At 41.6% G+C, this 10,554-nt stretch overlaps 1 protein-coding gene across 1 annotated transcript; it reads left to right on the top strand.

Moving 5' to 3' along the window:
- The first annotated feature begins 1,038 nt into the window (after positions 1–1,038).
- Positions 1,039–1,487, top strand: LOC112942054 (uncharacterized mitochondrial protein AtMg00170/AtMg00620). The gene is given in 2 exon segments (XM_026032607.1): positions 1,039–1,324; positions 1,327–1,487. Coding segments are annotated over 2 exon segments (447 nt in total).
- Positions 1,488–10,554: the final 9,067 nt, after the last annotated feature.

The raw sequence follows: 10,554 nt of genomic DNA, 5'->3' as shown, positions 1-10,554 counted from the left end.
CTAAGACTGGATCACAGTGATCGATAGGAAAGAAAACTAAAACTCAAACTACAGGAAAGAGAGAAAGAGGGGAGCTAGATGAGCTTACTACTCCAATTGTAACTGGATCGAAAAGAGAGTGGACTGAGCATCTTTCAAATTTTAAAGATCTATCAAAGCTTATTTGTAATGAAGACCCCTTTTCTACTTTCAAACTTTCCAATTGCATGTTAGTAAACTCCTACTCGCTTCAGGGCAGTCTAACCCACAGACTGCAAGAACCAGCTTGCTGGCAGAACGAAAGACTTGAAGCAGATAGCTGGAAACTGGAATTTCCACTAGATGTATCTTACTGGCTGCAAGGGATTACCTTGGCGGTCCTACTGTAGGAACCCCAACTTACAAGGGAACTGAAGTGGAAGACCTTAACACTTCCACTGCCCGAAAGCCTTATCATTGGAAGGTAACTGTACTATAAGCAATGAATATGAGCAATTCTCCATATTCTTCTCTTTGGCATAACTAGTATGAAGCATACTACAGCAAAGACCAGTCCACTAACAATGTTATACAGTAAGACAGTATAAGTCAATACTGGAAGGGCACACGAAATAGACAACTACTTACTAGGCTAGGGTAGTCGGTTTTTCATCTTTCCTTTATTTTACTTTACCCTAGTGGAAATTCATTTTTCAAAGTTACTAGGTAATTAGTGAAGAGATTTATAAAAGTGACTAGCTTGGTGGAAAGATATTATCTTCGGAGGAAAATCTAAGTATGCTCCAGTAGTCTTGATATTTGTTAGTTTGAGGTTTCATTAGTTTTATACTAACAAGAAAGCTTCGGTGACCGCTCTACCTAGCGCATTAGCCCCATACTATACAGAAGGCCTATGCGAAGAAAAGTCTTGCCCATCATCAAAGCAAGCCCAAATCCATGCAAGAAGTCCATCCAGATCTGTCCAAATTCAAAGCCCCATGCAAGACAATTGAAATCTAGCAAATGATATGAGACCATCCAAATGATATTCAGTGGGCTAAACGCAAGTAGCTTTGGCCCATGATCCAAGAGATCCAAAACTAGTTAATCGTGCTATCCTTACCTTATAACCAATAAGCCAATCAAGCTATCCTTACCTTTCGACAAACCCCCTCGATTATGTTTCTACAGCAGTATATAATCTCGGACCTGATGGACTCCTACTGAAAAATGGGTTTTCCAACTATGATTGTAAGAATCCGTGAAATAATGTTCTTTCTCCTTTTTGTCTTCTTTCTTGATGGAGCTATGTTTGGGAAAGCTTAGCTTTCTATTCTGTTGCAAAAGGGGGACGCTTTCTTCCCCCCTAAATGTCAGTTCCGCCATTAGGGCCTAACAAGAAGCATAATTCTATTCCAAACATTCATTTCAGTCCAACGATATTAGTCTATAGTTCGGAGCGCGTGTTCCATTCGACACAAATTGTCTCCATCCCTAGTATAGCGGAGGTCTTACTTGTATTGCAATAATGATAAAATGTACGAATAAAGTAATGAGAACACCAGCCCACTTTTAGATGTGGCTTCATTTAAGAATTTTTTTTGTTTTGAATAAAGAATCGCATGAACTTTTAGTGTAAGGCAGGTGTTATCTCGGTGGATAGATGGGATAAATGCATATATATTTTTATAATGTTATTTTTATGTTGATATATTAAAGAATGAAATCTATAAAAGTTTATGAGTCCCATTATTTAAAATCGTCTTTCTCATACTGTGTAAAAAAACTTCAAGTTTGAATTATGCACTTTACTCAACAGGAAGCGTCACAGCCACCCCCAATATTGATCTGCAGTATTAGTTTGTGAAAGTCGTTTGATTTTTAACCTAGAGAGATTGACTTAGTTGTATCATGCAAATGTACAACACTTAGGTGCTTTCTAAAATCATACTATATGAAAAATGTATGCATGTGTGGTTAATGAATGACTATATCTTAAGTAAAAAAGGTAAGACCTAAACAGAGAAATGAGTTTAGCACAACAAGCTATAGAAACCTAATCCTAAAAATAGAAAACCCATCACTGAACAATCATAGGAATAGAAGAAATTGGGTTTAACTAAGCCCTTAACCCAAGATTAGGTGGAGCCTTAAACTGACACAAGAAGGACCTTGTAGGATAACGGACTTAGTCAACCCAACATAGGTTGTTAATCGAAAAGGAGAAGTCCCATGAAGCGGTTGAGGGGTATCAAGAAGATGCATTGGCTGATAAAATATCCATCACCCTTTCTCGGTTCGTCCCCATATAAATCTTCCTATTGGCTTCTCACCCCAGACTGAGACTCTCTCTTCTCGTCCGGAAGAATAGTTGTCTTCCTGGTTAAATAGTCATCGGTCTTTGGCACAAAAGAAAGTCGAGAAAGTTGAAACACAAGGTGATTGTCGCTCAAGCAACTTTGGAAGCAAACTCTGTGAAAAAGTCGTTTACATAAAATGAATGGGAAGGGCTCTTCCTCTCTATCTTGAACCTAGATCAGCTCAGCATGGATGAACAATGTGTGCATTGTGTGGAGTGAGATCACTACCATACCCTTTTTAATTTATCCACTGAACATATGCTTCGAGTATATACCAAGAGAGACTATGATTGAGTGCAGCAGACACCCGCTAATCCGTGCTTCCATTCGCGACCTGAAGCCAAGCCATTGACGTGCCTTGAAGGACCTTTCAAGCCTCCCCGCTTAGACTCGTTTGCTTTCCAATTCTCACTCTGAAAAAAAAGTCTAAGCGATCGAGACAATAAGGAATGTTGGAGCAATTTCCTTAGTTGAGTCCCTGCCTCTAGCTTGGGTTCTTAAGAAAATGGGCGGATTTATACTGTATTACTATATCATTCTGGACAAGACATTCGGAAGCGAGCCAACAGGTCGACTTACTTTCTAGAATAAGTATATGCTACTGTGATCAAATCTGCTTGTCGCATATCCGCTCAAGCAAGCTTGTCCCTAGTTGGCCAAGTATTTGCTTTGAATCGTATGTGAGGGATTGAATTACATTAGTATAGTAGGATAAATATATCTTCCCTAGGGAAAGAAATGATAGTAGCTTATTTCCTCGTCTCTCTATTGATTTAAAGTTTGAGGATTCGTAAGAAGTTGGGGTCGATTTCTTTCTTTGTTGTTGATATCCTACAAATATTATGTTATTATGTATTTCATCCCTTTTTTTGTAGATTGATTATGATAGTGCTTTTACAGGAATGAGTTGATAAAAGAAATGTTCATGATTCCCTATGTTTCGTTACTTCATTTTTCAATAAAATGAGTTGAACATAGTGAAACAAAATATTCCTTATTCCCTAATCCCTATTTATTTCTTTTGGTTTATCATAAGAGCAACGAATACATATCTCAAAAGCATCATGCTTTAAGGCACCACGTGTAGCAAATCCAAACATACCTAATGCCCCCTCGTCTGTCGCTGCAAACTCTCTCTCATGGTTCCGGCTCCCGAGGCAAATCAGGCTTGGACGAAAGAAAGGAGTAACTTATTCTTTCAAATATAAAATGATCTCGGGGATGGTCAAAGAGTTTCGGATTTCAATGTGACAACCAATTTGATATAATCAAGGAACTGAAAAAAGGAAGCGGGAGCTAAAAAGAAGATTTTTCTGCAACCGATTCCACATTTAATGGGATTAGGGAATACCAAAGTCATGTCCAAGATGGATGGGGTGGAGGGAAAAACCTAACAATAGTTCCAATCGAGAAGGGGGGAACACAGGAGTACTAAACGGGGATAAGGGATACCTCCGGTAAAGGAAGTAAGGGATGGCTCGCTTTTGGGAGGTAGACTTGGGCAGCAAGCTATGTGTTGTCTTACCCAGAAAGCAAAAGTTGCTCTAGTCAAAGGTGACAACGAGGGACCGAATTAAAACCTTTGTTTTCTACGCTTTCTGCTATCATGAAATGGAGTGTGTTGTTATAGTCTTACCATTTTTGAAACATTTCAAGTAGTAGCATCTCAAGCCAGCACAAAAAGTGTTTCCATCAGATCGGGGCTTTAGGCAAGCTAGCTAGTCAGTGAGCTAGATTTGGTAGGAGTAAATTGACTTGGAAGAGAAATTTTTCTAAGCTTGGAACTAGGTAATCTATGTGTCAAAGGGCTACTTTTCTTCCTATCCGTTCCCTTGCTTGAAGCTTATGAATCAATCCCATTCTACTAATGTGTACTTCTTTGGAACAACTTTCCCGATTTCATCATACTCTTTACTTTTCTTCCCCTTTTTGGTATTTGCTATCTTGTGGTCCGATCCCTTATTTTTATGCTTACCATATGACAGATTCCTCTTGCAACGTCTGTTGGGAGGTAGCATATAATAGATATATCTACTAGGCCTTTTGTCGTGGAAGCATATGGAAAAACAAAAGAGAAAACAACTAGATAAACTGCGGAATCACTCGCATTTGAAGCCTTCGCTCCTATTTCAATAATTGAGATAACTGTCTTGCCTTATTAGTTAGGACATCCAAGCTTCTAGTCTAATGACTGGATACGACCAACCCCGAATCTCTAAGCCCTTGTTTTTACAAGAATTGTCGTAGCTAACCGTACATGACTTCCCAGAGATTGGGATACTTCTATTTATAATTATAGAAAGAAGATCCTACTTTCCCATGAAGACTAAAAGAGAACAAAAACCATTCATCTTTGGAAGAACCCCAAGATGTTTTGTCCCGGAATATTGCTATCATATAAGGGATGAAAGTTGATCATTTCTTGTTCTTATCAGCTATGGCTAGTCATTTGAGTATTAAAGTAATGAATTGTCAATGATCAAAGGGTGTAGTTACCACAAATATAGAGTAGTTCATTGAGGCTCCACATACCTGAGCTAAAGAGATGATCTGGGTAAACCCCATTTTTTGTGAGGTAAGTCACCTCCCACATTCTTCTAAAGCAAAAATAAAAGAAATTGTGTACGTAATCTGGCCTCAAAGACAACTCATCTTAAGAGGACTACATTTAACAACAGGTAGAATGAAAAATGAATTCCTACAAGAGAAGGAAAATTTAAGACTTCGGGAAAACATATTAGAATAGACAAACAAACAAAGATAGAGATAGGTTGCATCGAGAAAGATGACTGGTGATTCTTCACTTATTTATTCACTTCATTCTCCATCTAAGTTCTTTACTGTTTCAACTGCAAATTCCGAAAAAGGATCCCTCCTTATACTGGTTGTCTTTCATTAGCTGCTGTTGTTCTCACTCTAATTATTATGATCGTTCGGACTCTCCATGATAGTTAGCTCGGTAGAGTGGCAGGTGAAACCTGTCTCTCTTTATAGATATTGATATTGATATTGAGTAGGTAGGCGGCTAGTCACTTGTTACTCGTGTAGTGAGAAAAATCTTATTTTATTCTCAGTTCAAGCACGATTTGAAGGTTTGTGATAGACGTTGACCTTTCCTGGATAAATGATCTCAAATTGGATTTTTTTTATTGTTGCAGATCTGTGAAAATAATCGATTCATTTGTCCCTGGTTCCGATTGGAAGTGTAATATGTAGTGGGATCGATATGTTTATTTGTACATATATAAGACATGATTTTTGCTTTGTCATTTAAGTCGGACCTAGAATGTATTAGTAAGGATCTTTCCCCTGCCTATTTGTTTGGAGGGTGCTTTTCTTTGCTCTGAGTCCTCTCTCATCCAAGCAACTGAAAAAAAGCAAGAATTAAACTACGATCTAAAAGAAGGCGTGCTCCTATTGAGAATACGAGACAACCTTCCACTTTTTTGGCGTACTTGTTTGATGAGCACTTTTAAGCCTAAGCGCCCCATATGTAAAAAGCTAGACAAAGCAAGGCTGAAGTAGCAATCTATGTAGTGGTTGTAGGTGCAGATTAAGATGAATTGGATAGAGGCACGTATGAGTAGCTGAATGCAAGATTGGCTATTTAGATAAGGTTTCGAAAAGCAGTTTTTCCACTTGTGTGAATCACAGTTCTTTTGCCTGTGTTAACTTTACAGTGGGTGGAGTGCCATCTAATGACATATAGTATTAAATAAATAGTATTAAATAATATTAGTATTTACTGTGTACTAATCCTAGTCCTATTAGGATTAGTAATCCTTAATCCTAGTCCTATTAGGATTAGTACTCCTTCCTATATCTCCTATATATATCTCCAATGTATTCCATTATTAGGTTAACACTTCAATACAGTCAATATTCCTTCATGGTATCAAGAGCCAGAAAACCTAGATCTTCTTTTCTCTAGGTTTTTCCACTCTCTTTAGGGCACCGATCGTTCCCTCTCTTCTCTTGGGCCGCGGCAGCCATGACAACCGAGGTGGATCCTCTTCTGGCGTTAAACTCCTTCTCAGGCATCTTCATGACCTGATTCCCAAAAAATTATCAGACATAAATTACCTACATGGAAAACCACCGTTCTTACAGCCCTTGAGGCCAATTACCTTCTCAAATACGTCGATGGAAGCATAGAACCGCCGCCGACAGTCATCACCGCCACGGACAAATTAGAAAAAAACAAATCCGGCCCATGCCGCCTGGAAAGCCGTGGATGGTCAGATCTGATCATGTTTGATTGCGGTCATTTCTCCCACGGTGCAGAAACACGTCCGATCCTACACAACTGCTTCAGCCGTGTGGACGGCCCTCGCAACACGCTATGCATCAATTTCCCACTCTCATATTTTTCAATTGCGTGATCATCTCCACACAATTACCAAAGGCACGAAAACTATGGCGGAGTATTTAGATGAGGTCTCCACCATTATCACAGCCCTCGACACGGTGAACAAAATTATTCCCGAAAAAGATCTCGTCATGTGCATCATTCGGGGGCTCCCATCAGCTTACTCCTCCATTAAACAGGCGGTTCGCATCAGTCCAACGCCCGTTGACCTGGATACTCTCTCCTCGTGGCTAAAAAGTGAAGAAATCAGCGTGTATCTTGAGAGCAAACTTCTTCTCCGAGAAGCCGCTGTTATAGAGCCGGCCACCGCCCTCACCGCAAGCCAGAACTATCGCGGTGGGAGTGGTAGCGGCTGGCAGGGGAGCCGCGGCGGCTACGGCAGAAACAGCAGAGGCCGCGGGCGCGGCGGTCGGCAGGGGAGTCGTCCGCCGTACGAAGGTCAGCAGCACGGAAGCAACAACAACCTGCACTTCTTCGGCAGCGGCGGGCAGTTATCTTCCAGGGGTGGGCAGGGAACTTACGAGCGGGATCGTCCAACTTGTCAAATCTGTCAGAAAACATGACACACCGCTGTTTGTTGCTGGTTTCAGTATGAGGAGAGCCGAAATAGTGATAACCATGCCAATGATGCATCTCAAGCCGGCCCTTCCTCTGAATGGCTATTGGATACTGGGGCCAACATGCACGTTACTTCTGATCTATCCAAGCTTAACGCTCCAAATTCATATCATGGCTCCAATGGTATTAATGTTGGAAACGGTGAGTCCCTTAATATTTCTTACACTGGAACGGATACCATTAAAACCCCCACCGCTATCTTTCACCTAGGTAACCTTACCCACGTCCCTTCTATTAAAACCAATCTCCTTTCAGTTCACCAATTCATAAAAGACAATAATTGCTCACTCTTGTTCACCTCTAATGATTTTCATATCCTAGACAATAGTACCAAGAGGGTGATTTTTCAGGGCCCCTGTGAGCATGGTCTGTACGTTCTTCCTTGCACAAGTTCGTCTGCCCACCCAGTTTAAGAAAGCGTTCCTGTGGCTCCGGTGGCTCTTTCGGCTGATGGCCACAGTCTGTTGTGGCACAGTCGTCTGGGTCACCCGTCTACTCAAATAATAAATTCTTTAATGTCTCAATTAGGTTTTTCTTCCATTCATGTAAACAATTGTGACTCCTGTTCAATTGCTAAATCTCATAAATTACCTTTTACTTTACCTGAGAAGCGTACAACTGCACCTTTTCAACTTATTCATTCTGACCTATGGGGTCCTACTGCTATTCCTTCATTTGCTGGTTGTACCCACTAAAACACAAATCACAGGCATACACCACCTTTCTCGCTTATATAAAAATGGTGAAACCACAATTCAATTCTGATGTTAAACTGTTTCGAAGTGACAATGGAAAGGAATATGTCAATAACATCTTTGGCCAGTTTCTGCAATCCCTGGGAATTATACATCAAACCTCCTGTCCATACACTCCCGAACAGAATGGGTGGCTGAGTTTAAGCATCGCCATCTCATTGAAACGGTGGTTACTCTTCTACATCAATCTCATCTCCCTGTCTCCTTTTGGGTAGAAGCTCTAGCCACCGCAAACTACCTCATTAACAGAATGCCCAGTCACACTCTCTCCAACAAATCACCCTATCAACTCCTTTACCAAGAATTTCCCAATTATACCAACCTCCGCGTCTTTGGGTGTCTTGCCTACCCTTGGCTACACCCTCATATTACTCACAAATTACATCCCCGATCCCGTCCTTGTATGTTTTTGGGCTATCATCCTACCTCCATGGGTTATCGCTGTCTTGACCCACAAACTCATAAAGTCTACATATCTCGTCATGTCAAATTTGTCAAAAATGAGTTTCCCTACGAGTCTATTTCCCCCTCCACAAATACATCATTCATTGGCGTCCTTCCCCTTTTTCCAACATACTCACAGGGTCCCTCACCACCTTCTCCCACACCTACACCCACTACCCAATTACCCCTCATCATCCCTTCGACCGTCACCCACAATACACTCGCAACCACCACCCACACTCACAACCTACCCGAACCACCCCATACCCACAACATCTCTAGCCCGATCCGTTTTGGGTCCTTCCCGGCCACCCCCAAATCACCACCGCCCATACCACCCCCCAATACTCATCCCATGTTAACCCGTGGCAAAGCCGGTATCTTTAAACCCAAAACCTTTCAAGCTATAATACTACCAAATACACCCCTTCCCAATAGTGAACCAACAACCTACTCTGTTGCCTCAAAAAATGCTTATTGGCATCATGCTATGGATGACGAGTTTAAGGCTTTGACTGATCAGGAAATGTGGGTTCTTGTACGTAAGCCCCATGGGCGGCACCCAGTGGGCTGTAAATGGGTGTACAAAATTAAACACAATGCCGATGGCAGTATTTCCAGATACAAGGCTCGTTTAGTTGCTAAAGGCTACAATCAGGAGTATGGGCTTGATTACTCCAAGACATTCAGTCCTGTTATTCGGCAGGAAACCATTCGCCTGGTACCGACACTCACCGTGCGCAACAATTGGCTCATCAATCAGTTGGATGTGTCCAATGCTTTTCTTCATGACATGCTTGATGAAACTATCTACATGACGCAACCACCGGGCTATGTTGATCCCCGCTTCCCTCAACATGTTTGCAAACTCTAGAAGTTTCTGTATGGGCTCAAGCAAGCCCGCGGTGCTTGGTACACACGTATGAAAATGTTCCTCTAGGGACTCGGCTTCACGTGTTACATACACGACACGAGTCTGTTTAATCGACATTGAGCACACGGTACAGTCATTCTTCTTGTATATGTAGATGATATCATTATTACAGGCTCTACTGCAGCTCTCATTTAGGATGTCACTCGAGCTATGCATACTACCATCAAAATGAAGGACCTTGGCCCATTACATTATTTTCTGGGAATAGAGGTTTCTCGGACAAGCAGTGGCTTGTTTCTTCATCAGTCAAAATATGCTCGAGATCTGTTGCAGAAAGCTGGACTGGAAAAAATGCACCAGTCAACCAACACCGATGGCAGTCTCTTCGTCTACGAATGGAGCCGACACCCCCTTTGCCGATATCACCCACTTTCACAGCCTCATTGGGGCTCTACAGTATCTGGCCATTACCCGTCCTGACATCCAATTTGCTGTCAACCGAGTTTCTCAGTGCATGCATCAACCAAGTGAACATGATTACCATTTTCTAAAATGCATTCTCAGGTACATTTTTGGCACTCTTGGTCGTGGTTTACTCATTCGACCCGGGGACTTGGAGCTTCGGGGTTTCTCAGATTCAGATTAGGCGAATGATAAAAATGACAGAAAATCTACATTAGGGTTTCTTGTTTTTTGGGGGCCGAACCTGATCTCCTGGTGTACAAAAAAGCAACCCAAGGTCTCTCGGTCCTCGACTGAAGCGGAATACCGCGCTCTTGCTCTTCTTGCTGCTGAGACCATGTGGGTCACATATATTCTTCGCAAACTCCGCGCCACTCACACTGTTCCTGCTCTCTATTGTGACAACAAATCAACCATCTGTGTGGCCAAGAATTCCGTCCTACACACCAGAATGAAGCATGTTGATACCGATTGTCTCTTTGTTCGCGATGAAGTTCAGGCCGACACCATGACTGTGCAGTATGTACCCACTGAAGAACAACCGACTGATATTCTCACCAAGCCTCTCCCAAGCCGATAGCACGATTACCTCAGTTCAAAGCTTCCGTTCGTTTCTGCTCAGCTCAGCTTGAGGGGGGATAATAACATATAGTATTAAATAAATAGTATTAAATAGTATTAGTATTTACTATGTACTAATCCTAGTCCTATTAG

The sequence above is a fragment of the Solanum lycopersicum genome, chromosome 8, assembly GCF_036512215.1.
Source record: "Solanum lycopersicum chromosome 8, SLM_r2.1".
In the NCBI taxonomy this organism is placed as follows: domain Eukaryota; kingdom Viridiplantae; phylum Streptophyta; class Magnoliopsida; order Solanales; family Solanaceae; genus Solanum; species Solanum lycopersicum.
This window is presented reverse-complemented; position numbering and strand designations above follow the sequence as displayed.